The 16,440-nt window shown below is 46.7% G+C and overlaps 1 protein-coding gene across 21 annotated transcripts in view; it reads right to left on the bottom strand.

Annotated features, from left to right (window-relative positions):
- LOC459622 (neurobeachin-like) overlaps positions 1–16,440 on the bottom strand; it is a 101,403-nt gene that overhangs the window by 19,614 nt on the left and 65,349 nt on the right. For 16 of the 21 annotated variants that reach the window (XR_010150037.1, XR_001716055.4, XR_010150040.1 and 13 more), the window contains 2 exons: positions 12,833–13,030; positions 12,078–12,154 (listed from right to left, as the gene is read on the bottom strand). Coding sequence is in view for 12 of the 21 variants with exons in the window: in XM_063791103.1 (XP_063647173.1) it covers positions 12,078–12,154; positions 12,833–13,030 (275 nt within the window). In the remaining 9 variants the exon portion in view is untranslated. Of the gene's footprint in view, positions 1–9,921; positions 12,155–12,832; positions 13,031–16,440 lie in introns of those variants that run through there. The other 5 variants (XM_063791111.1, XM_063791112.1, XR_010150039.1 and 2 more) reach the window with 4 other exon arrangements.

Here is a 16,440-nt window from a genome sequence, read left to right as displayed (position 1 = left end):
CATGCCTAGTCTCTTGGAATACATCATTTTCAAGGTGGACACCCAGATTCCTGGTAGACATCTGGTGCCAGGTGGATATGTGGCTGCAGGTGGACATCAGGCCCCAGGTGGAGACCCAGTACACAGCTGTAAATCAGGCTCCAGTATTTCATCAGGCCCCAGTTAAACACTTGACTAAAGGTGCGCATCAAGACCCAGGTTGACCCCCAGGCTTCAGGTGCACACTAGGCCCAAAGTGTACACCCGTGCCCAGGTGGGCATCAGGCCCAAGGTGTACACCAGACCCCAAGTGGACATCAGGTTCCAGGTTGACACCAGTCTCTAGGTAGATCCTTAAGCCCCAATTGGTCATCAGGCCCAAGGTGGATACCTTGACCCCAGGGGGTCACCAGGTCCCAGGCAGGCCTCAGGTGGACACCAGGCCCTAGGTTAACACAAGGTCTGAGATGGTTTCAGCCCCCATGTGGACTTTAGTCATAAGGAGCTTACCTAGGCCCTATGTGGACATCAGGTCCCAGGTTGACACAATGAACCATGTAGAAGTCAGGCTCTAAGTAGACGCCCATGCCCTAGGTAAATACTTTGGTCCCAAGCCAACACCAGGCCCTATGTGGACACCCAGACTCCACGCAATGTCAGGCCCCAGGTGAACACTGAACTCAGGGTCGTCATCAGGCCCTAGGTTGACACATAGGCCTCAGGTAGACAACAGGCATAGGTGAACTTCAGGCTCTAGATGAATGTTGGGCTCCAGGAGGAAGTCTGTGCCCCAATTAAACACTGGGTCTTAGGTAGACATCAGGCCTCAAATGGATGCCCAGGCCCCAGGTGGATATAAGGCCTCAGGCAAACACCAGGCCCCAGGTAGACATTAGACACGAAATGGACACTCAGGCCACAAGTGAACATCTGTCCCCAGGTGGACATCCATCCCAAGGTGGACATCAGGCCAGAGATGTACACCCAGGCCCCAGGAGAACCCCAGGCCCCAGGAGGACACTCAAGTGCCAGAAGGACACCCAGTCCCTAGGTGACTACAAGGCCCCAGGTGGACATGATGTTCCAGATGGATATGAGGCCCCAAGTGGATACTAGGCCCAGGTGGACCCCAGGTCTCAGGGGCACACCAGGCCCCGGGGAAACACCAGGCCCTAGGTAAGCATGCAGTCCCAGGTGGACATCAGGTGCCAGGAGGACACCAGGACCCAGTTGGTCATCAAGCCACTGCTGAACACCAATTCCCCATGAACACCAGTCCTCAGGTGGGCACCTAGTCCTCTTGTGTGCATCAGGTGCCAGGCTGACATAGGCACCACCTGAACTCTGGGCCTCAGGTGAACATCAGATCCCAGGTTGTCACCCAGGCCCCAGGTGAACACCAGGTTTTAGGTGGACACGAGGTCCTAGGTGGATGTCTATGCTCCTGGTGAACCTCAGGCCCTAGTGGACACTCAGGCCCTTTATAGACATCTGGCTCCATGTGCACTCCCAGGGCCCAGGTAGACATGAGGCCCCAGAGGAACACCAGTCCTTAGTCACCTAAGACTGAATTCCCCTAGGGCTGGAGACTGAGTATTCACCTTGGGCCTAGGAATCGATCTGGGGCTTAATGTCTACTCAGGTTCAGCTGTCCACCTAGGGCAGGGTGTTCTTCTGGGACCCAGAGTCTACCTGAAATCTTGTTATCAACCTGGGTCCTATGTGTCCACTTGGAGTCTGATGTGCACCTGAAGCCTGAGTTTTCACCTAGGATCTGATGAGCACCTGGGGCCCAGGTTTCCATCTGAAACATCAGGCTCTAATTATACATCTGGGCCCCAGGTATACACTAGACATGAAAGGAACTCCAGCTCATATCTTAACATGAGGTCGTAGGTGGATGCCCAGGCCTCATGTCTACATTAGGCCTCAGGTAGACACGATTCCAGGTGGGCATCAGGCCTGATATTGGCTCTATGTCTCCACCCAAATCTCATGTTGAATTGTAATCCCCATGGGTTGAAGAAGGGGCCTGGTGAGAGGTGATTGAATCATGGGGGCAGACTTCCCACTTGCTGTTCTCGTGATAGAGTTCTTACAAGATCTGGTTATTTGAAAGTGTGTAGCACATCCCCCTTCTCTCTCCCTCCTCCTCTCCCATGGTAAAAAGGGCTTGCTTCCTCTTGGCTTTACATCATGATTGTAAGTGTCCCGAGCCCGCCCAGTCATTCTCCCTATTAAGCCTAAACAACTGTGGGTCAGTTAAACCTCTTTTCCTCATAAGTTGCCCAAAATCAGGTAGTTTTTTATAACAGTGTGAAAACGGACAAGGCCTTAGGATAACAACCATGCTTCAGGCCATAGGTGGACATCTGGCTGCAACTGGACACTATTCCCCAGGTGGATACCTAGGCTCAAGGTTGACATTAGTCCCCAGGTAAACAACAAGCCCCAGATGAATACCTATGCCCTAAGTAGACATCAGGCCTCAAGCTGACACTCAGTCTAACCTCAACATTAGGCTCCAGGTGGATGCCCAGACTCCAGGTGGATACTAGACCCCAGGGGTACACCAGACTCCTGGTAGGCATAAGGCCCCAGGAGGACACTAGAATCCAGGTGTACATAAAGCCACTGGTTGACACCAAGCCCTCAGATGAACACCAGGCCAACTAGTGGACGTTAGGCACATGAGAATACTTGGGCATCAGGTAGGTATCAGGCCCCAGGTAAACATCAAACTTCAGGTGGACATCATTCTCCATGTAAACTCTAGCCCCAGCTAAACATCAGGCTCCAGGTGGAAGCCCAGACCCCAGGTGCACTTCTGGCCACAGTTGAACGTCTGTCCCCAGGTGAATATCAGACCATGGAGGGATAGCAAGTCCCCAGGTAGACATCAGGTCAAAAGTGAATATAAGTCTCTAGGAAGACATCTGGCCCCAGGTGGATACTGAACTAGAGGTTTACATCAGGCCCCAGGTTGACAGCAAGGCCCAGGTAGACAGCAGGCCCCAAATGAAGACCAGGCCCAGGTGTATACTGAACTAGAGGTTTACATCAGACCCCAGATTGACATTCAGTCCCCAGGTGGTCAAGACACCTCAATTGGACACCAAGTCCTCAGGTTGATACCCAAGTCCCCGGTGGACACCAGGTCAAAGATGAACACAAGACCTAAGGTTGACACTGAAGCCCCAAGTGGACATGAGGCCCTAGGTGAATAATATGACCCAGGGGGTCATTAGGACCCAGCTGCATACCAGTCCCCAGGTGTACATGAGGCCCCCAGTAGGTTCCTAAGCTCTAGTTGGACATGAGGTCTCCAGTAGAGACCCAGGACTAAGGTGGACATCAAGCATCAGATGGACATCTGGCCGTGGATGAACATCAAGCCTCACATGGATACCTAGTCCCCAGGTAGACATCAGACCCCAGTTTGACATCAGTTTCTGGGTGGATCCTTAAGCCCCAGGTGGATATCCAGTCTCCAGCTGAACATCAGCCCCTCGTGGACGCCCAGGCCCCAGGTGGATATCAGGTCTCAGGTGAACACAAGTCCCCAGGCAGACATCAGGCACCAAGTGCACACTCAGACCCCAAGAGGACATGTGTCCCCAGGTTGACATCACTCTCAAGGTGTGCATTAGGCAACAGATGTACACCCAGGTCCAAGGCAGACACGAGTCTCCAGTAAAACTCAAGGCCCCAGGAGGATACTCAAGCCCTAGGTGGATGCCCAGACCCCAGGTAATTACAAGGCCCCAGGTGGATATCAGATTCCAGATGAACATTAGGCCCCAAGTGGATAACTAGGCACCAGGTAGACAGGAGGCCCCAGGTGCATCCCTCAGTCTCAGGTGCACACTAGGCCCCCGGTGAACACTGGCTCCAGGTGAGCACCCAGTCCAAGGTAGACACCATGACCCAGGTGGTCATTAGGCCACAGCTAAACACCAATCTCAAGTGAACACCAGATCCCAGGTGGGTACCTAGTCTCCAGGTGGATATCGGGCCCCAGGTGGACACCCAGCCCTCAGATGAACATCAAGCTTCAGGTGGACATCATGCCTCAGGTGAACTCTGGGTCCCAGCTCAGCTGAACATCAGGCCGCAGGTGGATGCCTAGGTTCCAGGTGCACAACAGGTCACAGTTGGACATTCAGCCCCATGTGAACATCGGGCCATGGGTGGATAAACAGTCCACAGGTGGACATCAGGTCAAACGTGAACATCAGTACTCAGGTGGACATCAGGCTTCAGGTTGACATCAAGCCCAAGGTGGACACTGAACTAGAGGTTTACATCAGGCCCCAGGTTGACACCCAGGCTCAGGAGGACATTAGGCCCCCGGTGGATACCTAGGCCCCTAGTAAACCTCAGATTCTAGGTTGACATTCAGGCCCCCAGTAGTCATTTGGCCCCATGTGGACACTCAGGTGCCAGGTTCACATGTTGTCTTAACTTGACACCAAGGGGCCAGTTTGATACCCAAGTCCTATGTGGGTGCCAGGTCCAAGGTTACACTCAAGCCCCAAGTGGACACCAGGCCCTAGGTGAATAATACAACCCAGGTGGTCATTAGGCCCCAGATTGACACCAGTCCCCAGGTTAACAGGAAGCCCCCAGTGGGTACCGAGGCCCTAGTTGGACATCAGGCCTAATGTAGACACCCAGGATCAAGATGGACATCAGGACTCACGTAGACATCTGGTGACAGGTGGACATCAAGCCTGGTGTGGATACCTTGTTCCCCGGTGGTCATCAGGCCCCAGTTCAACACCAGTCCCTGGGTGGATTCCTCAGCTCCAGGTGGACATCCAGTCTTCAGCTGAACATCAGACCCCAGGTGAACACCACGTCTTAGGTGGACATTAGGCCCCTGGTGGACATAAAGTGCCAGTGGACATCCATGCCGCAGGTGGACACCCAGGGCCCAGATGGGCATCAGGCTCCATTTGGACATTGAGGCCCCAGGTGGATATCAGGCCTCAGGTGAACCCTAGGTCCAATATAGACATCAGGCCGTAGGTTGACACTCAAGCACCAGGTGGACTGCTGCACCTAAGCAGAAAACAGACCCCTATCTAGATATCTAAGATACAGGTGTACAACAAGCCCCAGGCTGACATCCAGACCCCAGGTGGACAATATGCCCCAGGTGGACACCATACCCCAGGTGAACAGCAGGCAACAGTTTGGCACCAAGTACCTAAGTGAAACAAAGCCTTAGATGATTACCAGGCCATAGGTAGTCATTAGTCTCCAGCTGGACAATAGTCCCTAGGTGGATATCTAGGCCCCAGGTGGACACTAGACCCCAGATTAAAACAAAAACCAAGTAAAAAAATCAATCCCCAAGTGGACAACCAGGCCCTAGGTAAATACACAAATCTCAAGCTGACACCAGGCCCTATTTGGACACCCAAGCCCTAGGTGGACTTCAGGCCACAGGTGAACACTGAACTCTAGAAGGTCTTCAGGCACCGTGTTGACTACCTGGCCCCAGGGGGACACCAGGCATAGATGAACTTCAGCCACCAGCTGTACATCAGGTTCCAGGCAAATGTCCAGGCCCCAGGTGGATATCAAACCTCAGATGAACACCAGGCCCCAGGTAGACATCACAAACCAGGTGGACACTCAGGCCCCTACTGAATATCCGTCCCCAGGTGGACATCCATCCCAAGGTGGACATCAGGCCACAGATGTACACTTAAGCCTAAGGCAGACCCCAGGCCCCAGGAAAACTCCAGGCTCCATGAGGGCACTCAGACCTCCGGTGGATGCACTGGTCCTAGGTAAATACAAGGCCCCAGGTAGACATCAGGCTCCAGTGAACACCGGAGCCCAGGTGGGTACCTAGTCCCCAGGTGTGCATCAGGCAGAAGGTTGACCCAGTCCCCAGCTGAACTCTGGGCCCCAGCTGAACATCATAACCCAGATGGTCACCCAGGCTCCAGGTGAACACATGGTCTTAGGTGGACATCAGGCCCCACATGAACACCCAAGCCCCAGGTAGATATCAGGCCTTAGGTGTACACCAAGCCTCTGGTGGGCATCTGGCTCCAGATGGCCATAGGTGGATAACTAAGCCTCTCCTGGATATCAGGCCCCAGGTAGACACCAGGCTCCAGGTGAACATCTAGCCCCAGGGGGACATCCAGCCCCTGGTGGACATCAGGGCTCACATGGATAAACAGTTTACAGATGGACACCTGCCACGGGTGCCTCACCTCTACTCCCTGAAACCTCACTTCCCCTCATGGGCCTTCTGTCCAGCTTGGGGTACCCCTAGCCGCCCTAGGCGCACACTGGACCCGAACCAGGGACGCCAGGGTCCCTGGGGTTCAGCGCAAGGGTTCATGGGAATACACTTTCATCCGTGGGGGACCCAGTCCCCGCTTCTCGGCGGCGCAGTTTTGTTTTGTTTTGTTTTTTCTCTGTCCCAGGTGCCTCACCTTCCTCTCATGGGCCTTCTGTCCACCTTGGGGTACCCCTAGCGGCCCGAGGCGCACCCTGGGCTCAAACCAGGGATGCCAGGGTCCCCGGGGCACAGCGCAAGGGCTGATGGGGAGACATTTTCTTCCGTGGGAGACCCAGGCCCCGCTTCTCCGAGGAACGGTTTTTTTTTTTTTCCTCTGCCCCAGGTGGGTCACCTTCCCTTCATGGGCCTTCTGCCCGCTTTGGGGTACCCCTAGCGGCCCCAGGCACACGCTGGACTCGAATAAGGGTCGCCAGGGTCCCCGGGGCCCAGCGCAAGGGTTGATGGGAAGACACTTTCACCTGTGGGGGACCCAGGCCCCGCTTCTCCGCGGCGAGGTTTTTTTTTTTTTTCTCTGCCCCAGGTGCCTCACCTTCCCCTCACGTGCCTTCTGCACGCTTTGGGGTACCCCTAGCGGCCCGAGGCGCACCCTGGGCTCGAACCATGGAAGCCAGGTTCCACGGGGCCAAGCGCAGTGGCTGATGGGAAGGCACTTTCGTCCGTGGGGGACCCAGGCACCGGTTCTCCGCTGCGCGTTTTTTTTGTTTTTGTCTTTGTTTTTCTGCCACAGGTGCCTCACCTCTCCTCCCTCAAACCTCAGCTGAAACTTTTGGGCCTTCTTTCCTCCATGGGGTACTCCTAGCAGCCTGAGGCGCACTGTGGGCTCGAACCAGGGACGTCAGCGTCTTCGGGGCCCAGCGCAAGGGCTGACGGACACTTTCGTCAGTGGGGGACCCAGGCCCCGCTTCTCCGCGGGGCGGTTTTTTTTTTTTTTTTTTCTCTGCCACAAGTGCCTCACCTTCCCCTCATGGGCTTTCTGCTCTCCTTGGGGTACCCCTAGCGGGCCCGAGGCGCACCCTGGGTTCCAGCCAGGGACACCAGGTTCCCCAGGGCCCAGCGCAGGGGCTGATGGGACGGCACCTTCCTCCGTGGAGGACCCAGGCCCCGCTTCTCTGCAGCGCGGTTTTTTTTTTTCTTTGCCCCAGGTGTCTCACTTCCCCTCATGGGCCTTCTGCCGGCTTCTGGGTACCCCTAGCGGGCCGAAGCATACCCTGGGCTCAAACCAGGGTAGCTAGGGTCCCCGCGGCCCAGCCCCGCGGAGGGGCTGATGGGAAGGCACTTTCGTCCTTGGGGGACCCAGGCCCCGCCTCTCTGCAGCGCGGTTTTTTTTTTTCTCTACCTCAGGTGCCTCACCTTCCCCTCATGGGCCTTCTGTCCGCGTTGGGATACCCCTATTGGGCACGAGGCGCACCTTGGGCTCTAACCAGGGTCGCCAGGGTCCACGGGGCCCAGCGCAGGGGCTGATGGGAAGGCACTTTCGTCCGTTGGGGACCCAGGCCCCGCTTCTCCGCGGCGTGGTTTTTTTGTTTTTGTTTTTTCCTGCCACAGGTGCCTCACCTCTCCTCCCTCAAACTTCACCTTCCCCTCATGGGCCTTCTGTCCGACTTGGGGTACCCCTAGTGGCCAGACGCACACCCTGGGTTCGAAACTGGGACACCAGGTTCCCCGGGGCCCAGCGCAAGGGCTGATGGGAAGACACTTTCTTCCTTGGGGACCCAGGCTCTGCTTCTCCGCGGCGTTTTTTTTGTTGTTGTTTTGTTGTTTTTTGTTTTTTGTTTTGCTTTTCCCCAGGTGCCTCACCTTCCCCTCATGGGCTTTCTGCCCGCCTTTGAGGTACCCCTAGCGGGCCCGAGGCGCACCCTGGTTTTGAGCCAGGGACGCTAGGGTCTCCGGGGCCCAGTGCAGGGGCTAATGGGAAGGCACTTTCGTCCGTGGGGGACCCAGGCCCCACTTCTGGGCGGCGCAGTTTTTCATTTTTTTCTCTGCCCCAGGTGTCTCACCTTTCCCTCATGGGCCTTCTGTCTGCCTTGGGGTACCCCTAGCGGACCCGAGGCGCACCTGGGGCTCGAACCAGGGTGGCCAGGGTCCATGGGGCCCAGTGCAGGGGCTGATGGGATGGCACTTTCGTCCGTGGGGGACCCAGGCCCCACTTCTCCGTGGCGCGGTTTTTTGTTCTTTTTCTGTGACAGGTGCGTCACCTCTCCTCCCTCAAAGCTCACCTTCCCCTCATGGGCTTTCTGCCTGCCTTTGGGTACCCCAGCAGACCCGAGGCGCACCCGGGGCTCGAACCAGTGTCGCCAGGGTCCACAGGGTCCAGTGCAGGGGCTGATGGGAAGGCACTTTCGCCCGTGGGGGACCCAGGCCCCGCTTCTCCGCCGCGCGGTTTTTTTTTTTTTTTCTTTTCTTTTTCTGCGTCAGGTGCCTCACCTCTCCTCCCTCAAAACTCACCTTCCCTTCATGGGCTTTGTGCCCCCCTTAGCACAAAGCGGCCGAGGCGCACCCTGGGCTCGAACCAGGGACACCAGGGTCCCCGGGTCCCAGTGCAGGGGCTGATGGGAAGACACTTTCGTCCGTGGGGGACCCAGGCCGCGCTTCTCGGCGGCGAAGTTTTTTTTTTTTTTTTCTCCCTCTGCCCCAGGTGCCTCACCTTCCTCTTCAGGGCTTTCTGCCCACCTTGGGGTACCCCTCGTGGCCCGAGGCGTACCCTGGGGTCAAACCAGGGACGCCAGGGTCCCCAGGGCCCAGCGCAGGGGCTGATGGGATGACACTTTTGTCCGTGGGAGACCCAGGCACCGCTTCTCGGCGGCGCGTTTTTTTTGCTCTGCCTCAGGTGCCTCACCTTCCCCTCATGGGCCTTTTGTTCGCTTTGTGGTACCCCAAGCGGTCCCGAGGCGCACCCTGGGCTCGAACCAAGGTCGCCAGGGTCCACGGGGCCCAGTGTAGGGCCTGATGGGAAGGCACTTTCATCCGTGGGGGACCCATGCCCCGCTTCTCCGAGGCGCGGTCCTGTTTTTTTTTCTGCCCCTGGTGCCTCACCTCTCCTCCCACAAACTTCAACTTCCCCTCATGGGCCTTCTGTCCGAGTTGGGGGTACTCCTAGCGGCCCGAGGCGCACCCTGGGCGCGAACCAGGGATGCCACGGTCCCTGGGGCCCAGCGCAAGGGCTGATGGGAAGACACTTTCGTTCGTGGATGACCCAGACAGCAATCGCGGCGCATTTTTTTTTTTTTTTCTCTGCCCCAGGTGCCTCACCTTCCCCTCATGAGCCTTCTGCCCTCTTTGGAGTCCCCTTGCGACCTGAGGCTCACCTGGTCTCGAACCAGGGATGCCAGGGTCCACAGGGCCAAGCGCAGGGCCTGATGGGAAGGCAATTTCGTCCGTAGGGGACCCAGGCCCCGCTTCTCCACGGCACGGTTTTTTTTTTTTTTTTTTTCTCTGCCCCAGGTGCCTCACCTTCCCCTCATGGGCTTTCTGCCCTCCTTGGGGTACCCCTATCAGGCCCGAGGCTCACCCTGTGCTCCAACCAGTGTCGCCAGGGTCCACGGGGCCCAGCGCAGGGGCTGATGGGAAGACACTTTCGTGTGTGGGGGACCCAGGCCCCCCTTCTCCGTGGCGCGTTTTTTTTTTTTTTTCTGCCACAGGTGCCTCACCTATCCTCCCTCAAACCTCACCTTCCCCTCATGGGCCTTTTGTCCGCCTTGAGGTATCCCTAGCGGCCTGAGGCGCACCCTAGGGTGGAACCAGGGACGCCAGGGTCCACTGGGCCCAGCGCAGGGGCTGATGGGAAGGCACTTTCGTCTGTGGGGGACCCAGGCCCTGCTTCTCCGCTCGCGCGGTTTTTGTTTTTTTTTTTTTTTTCTCTCTGCCCCAGGTGCCTCACCAGCTACTTGGGAGGCTGAGTCAGGAGAATTGCTTGAGTCTGGGAAATGGAGGTTGCAGTGAGTCAAGAGATCACAGCACTGCACTCCAGCCTGGGCAACAGAGTAGGAGTCCATCTTAAATAAAGAAAGAAAGAAACTAAAGACAAAATAGGCATCACTGAAAAAGTTGGAATTAGTTAATTCAGGGAAATATTAGGATGAATGATATAAAAGAACTAAAATCAAAATGAAAATAAGTATGCTGACTCCTCACACTCTCTTTTATCTCCATGATGAAATAAATACAATTTAAATACCAAGATATGATATACATATCAAATGAGTTTTGAGGAAGGACAGTAAAACGTAACCATGCATCTTGTATTAATGAACCAGATAACCTATTACATATGGTTTAGCAGTAAGATTTGATAATATATGTATTTCATATTATTTCATGAGAAATATTTAGATTATACATGGATTTTTCTAGTAAGATTTGATTATATGTATTTCATATTTCATAAGAAATATTTAAATTATACATGGATTTTTCTAGTGGCAACTTCATCTCCCACTTTTTTTCGTAGTACTGACTAGATTTTAAATTACTGATCATAATGTGTCCTAGTTCACTGAGATGATAAATAGCAAAACATTTTGAATTTAAATAAAGGACAGAAATTTTAAGTTTGATTTTTCTACTAAGCTGAGCTACCTTCCAATTAGATTATTTAAGATCTCACAAACAAAATAGTATCACAGCAGGACATAACCTCAGGATTCCTTTTCACTTCAAGTTTTTTACTTTCAAAACTCCCACCTTTACACTATATTGATATAAAAGGCATCAAGACCTATAGACGGGAGGTAATGTTATAAATGTACAAATCTCTTATCTATATTTAGAGTTATACTTTACATAAAGATGTTCCCAAAACAGAAATATTATTAGAAATACTAAAATTGAATTTCATTAATAGCTAATTTAGATAATAATTATGAGAAAAAACATGTATTACACTTCATTGTACCTTAAATTTTTCTCATACCTTCATTCACTAGATTTGTCATCAATTCAAAATTAGATAACCCATGAAGGAGCTCATATATATGTATATATACTAATGAAGCACTACTATGTTACTTTTGGAATAAAAATTAATGCTTATCTATATAACTTGCCCATTAAAATCCCCAAGCATGGCAGTGTGTATAGTCAAAATAGCTATTAGAATTCATTTTTAAATTCTTGTATATATAATTCTAAGATATAACAGTAAATTAGAGTCTGGCACATAAGGTTTTTTTAAATAAAAGAGAAACTATAAAAATGCACATGAAATTACACTCATTAGAAGATATTTAATTTTTACATAAACTTGGATTTGCCACTGGTTAGATTTGAGTCCTCAAACATAAACTATATATAAATAAGGGTTGATGTCAATTAATATTATGCTAGACTTATGCCACAACAAACGCATCATAAAATAATACCACTCTTTAAGATATAAATTATGTAATTGCTAATAAATGTTTTTTCTTCTGAATAATTTTACCCTAGTAATTTTCTTCAACCTGACAGGGTTTCATGGAGAATTCGAACCATGAGTATATGCAAATGATAAGGTCAGGATTCATATTTTCCCTCAACTACATATTATAATCACTATGCTTTGTTAAGAATTTTCTATTTATTATCACAAAAGGCATTCCTTTATGACATAACAACCTAAATGTCAGGGTTTTATTTATTGTATAAATATCTATCTGCATTAGTTCTAAAAAATTTATTAGCACTTTAAGGGCAGAACCCAAATACTGTAATACATTTACACAGCACTGAATACATCATGCATAGTCTAAGTGTGTATAAAATACCAGCAATTGCACATGTAAAGAAAACTTACCAGACAGTTGTTTCCACTTGACTGTCATTGAGCTGCCGATTATCCAATTGGGGAAACAGTGGAAAAAGCACTTGAATCTGTCCAATTGAATGAATTGCACTATGAATTGAATGTGTTACTATCCCTTTCACATCCTATGTCTAAAACCAAAAATGTTTATTAAACTTCTATAGAATGATTTTCATCACTATTTCCTTGGTCCAAATACCTTTATAAGGGAATTAAATAACATAGTTGGACATTTTTGAAGCCTTCAATTATAATTTTTATACACACATAAGACAAAAAAGTGAGTACATTTGCTAATCACTTTTAAATTTCAAATCTTAGGTTGAGACATTTTTACACTAAAAATATGAAGTTAAAATCAAATGTTATTTTAAAACCAGAAATACTATTGATGGATTTAAAGACAAGTAATTTTAATGTTACAGAATATTAGTAATACAATCTTAAAGCAAAGTATGTTTTTATATCTAACAACTAACTTATTCAGTTAATTGATTTAATTTCAAAGGCTGTATAATATATAAGATAATAGATATGACAGATTTCCTACTAAGGAGACAAGGCCAGGGTAGAGCATATTGCTACAGAAAAGATAGACATTCTTTAAAGTTTCACTTAAAAGATCTGCAAAAGCCAAAAAAGAAACAAAAAGTCACAGATTTATAGATGAGCAATGTTTGATATATAAAATAAAGATACTGTTAAATTCTGACAAGAACATGAAAACACAGCCATGATTCACCCACCTGAAGCATTAGAGCATGTTGGGAATGCACAAAAATTGATGCATTCTCTTTTGGCGATGATTCCAGGCAGAGTTGAGCATCAGTAGCCTTAGCAGTGTATGTAAAGGTAATGCTACTTGCAAGTTTCCCATCATACAAAACCCGTTTATGATGTTCTGCCAAATTAATATCACTCTCAGATTTAAACTTGAAGGTACTCTGAAAAAATAAAACCAAGGTAAACACTCTTTTTAAAAGCAACAATTAAAACTCAAAAGTTTTAAAGCAGAGAAACATTTGCAATAAGAAAGTACTTGTGTACCTTTCATGTGTCAGGGACTATTCAGTGGTGTTACTTACTTTGTTATTGTCACTTCAATTCAATGAGAGTTAAGTTTTATTATGCCAATAAAGATGCTCAGATCTTCATTTTCTAATTTAAAGTTTTTGATTACTGGCAAAATCATTTCATTAGAAAAAAATATCAAACCTGATATTATATATAATAGGATTTTACTTGACTACATCATAGCATAAGTTTAATTTTTCTTATTAACACTTTAAAAAGTATTTATGTAAATAAACAGTGCCTGACACATGAATTACTTATAAAAATGACTATTATTTGAGGCTATAAAAAGTTAATATGCAAAAATATTCATATCTTCACTAAAAAGCAAATCAATCTATGAAATACCAATGCTACTCAACAATAATATCACAATATACATACTAAACTCAGAAGAGAAGTTTGTTAAAACATGTTATTACTTTTTATGAAAGACAACTAAACATATGCCATCTATAACAAGAAAGGTATTGTCAGACATGGTTAAAATTGCTCTGCAGATATGAGTCTAATAATGATAAATGATATTTAACCTTTGCAATAATCACATATCAATATTACTATTACTTTCAACTTACAACTATGAAAGCTTAATGTTAAGAAATTAAGATGTAGAAGGGAAGGGGCCAGCATGTAATTCTAAGTCTTCTGATTTATAGTCCATATTCAGTGTATTGCTGCTGACATCAACTTAAAATCCTGACTCTGCCACTAATTATCTTTTTCAAGCTTAGGAAATCATTTAGCTGATGTGGCTCCAATTTTCTCACTCAATGTTATAATAAGGTTAAATCAAATGTCCCAAACTCAAGTTCTCACAGGAGGCACACAGATATGCATGTAAGTGAACTGGGCCAGATGGGGACTTCCTCAAACTAGAGAATGTTTGTCCTTTCTAAAAGTGGCCCCTACTCCTCAGCTCAAGTCAATTGTTCACTGTTGCTAGTTCTTCCATATTTTTCAAGAGAAACATGAAATCCGAATTTTTATCTAAAAGCACTATATTTTAAAATTTAATTCAAACATTTTAACACTGTGAAGACCAAACATGTCAGTTTTTACTTCTGGACTAGTGTGTAGAGACTAATACGAAACTGGATGCAAACTATTAATTATTAGGCATGTGCCAAGACAAGAGCAACATGAATAATTAAAAATTTGTGTATGTTGTAGTCTGAAGTATTTCATTGATAATACTTTTTTTTTGAATGAGGAAGGTAGTGTTATCACTAGAATGCTTAAGAACTCAGCATATCTGCATTCAAAAAAACAATGACTGAATTAAACACACAAGATACGTTGTTAAACACTAAATCAGCTTTCCGTGTCTGCATTTTACCACTGCGGAAACATTTGTACATCCCATTGCCTAGAACAAAACTCTTGTTTTCATTTTGTTCATACTGCTTACACTGGAATTAACAAGTTTTAATATATTATCTTAAAAGATTTAAAATACTTTTGTGGAAATGTAAGGTGTCTAATAAAACCTATTCTTATTTGGAAATACATTGGTCTTAGTTTTTCTGAGTCCATGATACATACCATACCCTATTTTGGTTTGTAGGAGGAAAACAAGTTTATGTAATTAAATCTAACATTTTCAGGTTAAAAAAGTGTATAATGTAATTTAAATATAAACATGAAATCCATTAAATAAAGATAATTTTCTTATCTTCCCTTATTTGTAGTATTAGGTTATTTCTATGTCTTTAAATTTATATATAAAGGTGGACATGCGCAATGGCTCACACCTGTAATCTTAGAACTTTGAGAGGCCAAGGTGGGAGGATCACTTGAGGCCAGGAGTTTGAGATCAACCTGGGCAACACAGAGAGAGACCCCATCTCTACCAAAAAATTAAAAATTAGCTGAGTATGGTGTCACATGCCTATAGTCCCAGCTCTTCAGGAGGTGAAGTGGAAGGATCACTGAGCCCAGGATTTTGAGGCCACAATGAGCCAGGATCACACCACTGCAATCCACCCTGTGTGACATAGTGAGAGCCTGACTCTAAAAGAAATTTAAAAAGAAAAAATTTTACATAAAAGTATAAGCCTTTACATAAATATCAATATTTATTGTATTATTTCTTTCAGAAGGATTTTCAGAGGAAGAATTGTTATATAAAACTGTATGAATAGGACATGGATGAGAATGAGGAGTGATTGCAAATAGGCAGGTAGGATCCTTCTGGGGTGATAGAAATGTTCTAAAATTAAATTGTAGTGATGTCTGCACAACTTTGTAAGTTTGTAAAAAATAATTGACTTGTACACTTAACATTAATGAGTTGTATGACATGTAAATTACACTTCAATAAAACTGTTATAATTATTTTAAGAGAAGAAAAGAAGGTATGAATATATTTTGTACCAATTATACTCAAATGAGTAGAGTATGATGCATGCTTTTCAATACGGACCACTTCAGCATAACAAAGAAGGTGGGTGGAAGCAAAGTTATACTGAGCTAAGGAAATGACTCCAAGTGGTAACTGAATCCGCAGAAACAAATGAAAAGATTCATAAATGATAAATCAGAAGATCAATATAATAAAATCTACAAACATATACTGTATCTCCTTTCTTCTCTCAGCTTCTTTAAAATACACAATTATATGAAGTGATAATTATGTCATGTTGGGTTTGTAACATATACAGATATTATATGTATAACAATAATGTCACAAAAAACGGAGAAAACAAATAGAGCTATATAGAAGTAACATTTATATAACTCACTAGGATAAAATTAGTATAAATCTGAGGCTGATTCCCGTGAGTTAAGATGTATACGGTAAGCCCTAGTGCAATCACTAAGGAAATGTTTTTTTAAGTGAAAAAAATTATTTAAAAATTGAAAATGCTATTTAAGAAAATAAGCACATAATCCAAAGAAAGCAGTAAAGAAGAAATAAAGAAATAAAAAGAACCTGAGACACATAGCTAACAAAAAGTAAAATGACACATGGAAACCTATCAATAATCACATTAAAGATGAATGAAATAACCAATCCAATCAAAAGGCAGAGATTGTCAGACTGGATAATAAAGTAAGATTCAATAACATACTGTTTATAGAATATTCAAAGATAAAAACATATTTAAAGTAAATTAAATGGGAAAAATATCAATAAATCACAAGAAAGCTGGAATGGCTGTGCTAATATCAGACAAAATAGATGTTAAAACAAGATATATTACTAGATATTAAAAAGACATTGGATAATGATAAAAGGGTCAGTCATGAGGAGGATATAGCAATTGTAAACATATGT

Source organism: Pan troglodytes, chromosome 13 (assembly GCF_028858775.2).
Source record: "Pan troglodytes isolate AG18354 chromosome 13, NHGRI_mPanTro3-v2.0_pri, whole genome shotgun sequence".
NCBI classification, from domain to species: domain Eukaryota; kingdom Metazoa; phylum Chordata; class Mammalia; order Primates; family Hominidae; genus Pan; species Pan troglodytes.
Note: the sequence above shows the minus strand (reverse complement) of the source record. Positions and strands in the feature narration are given on the sequence as shown.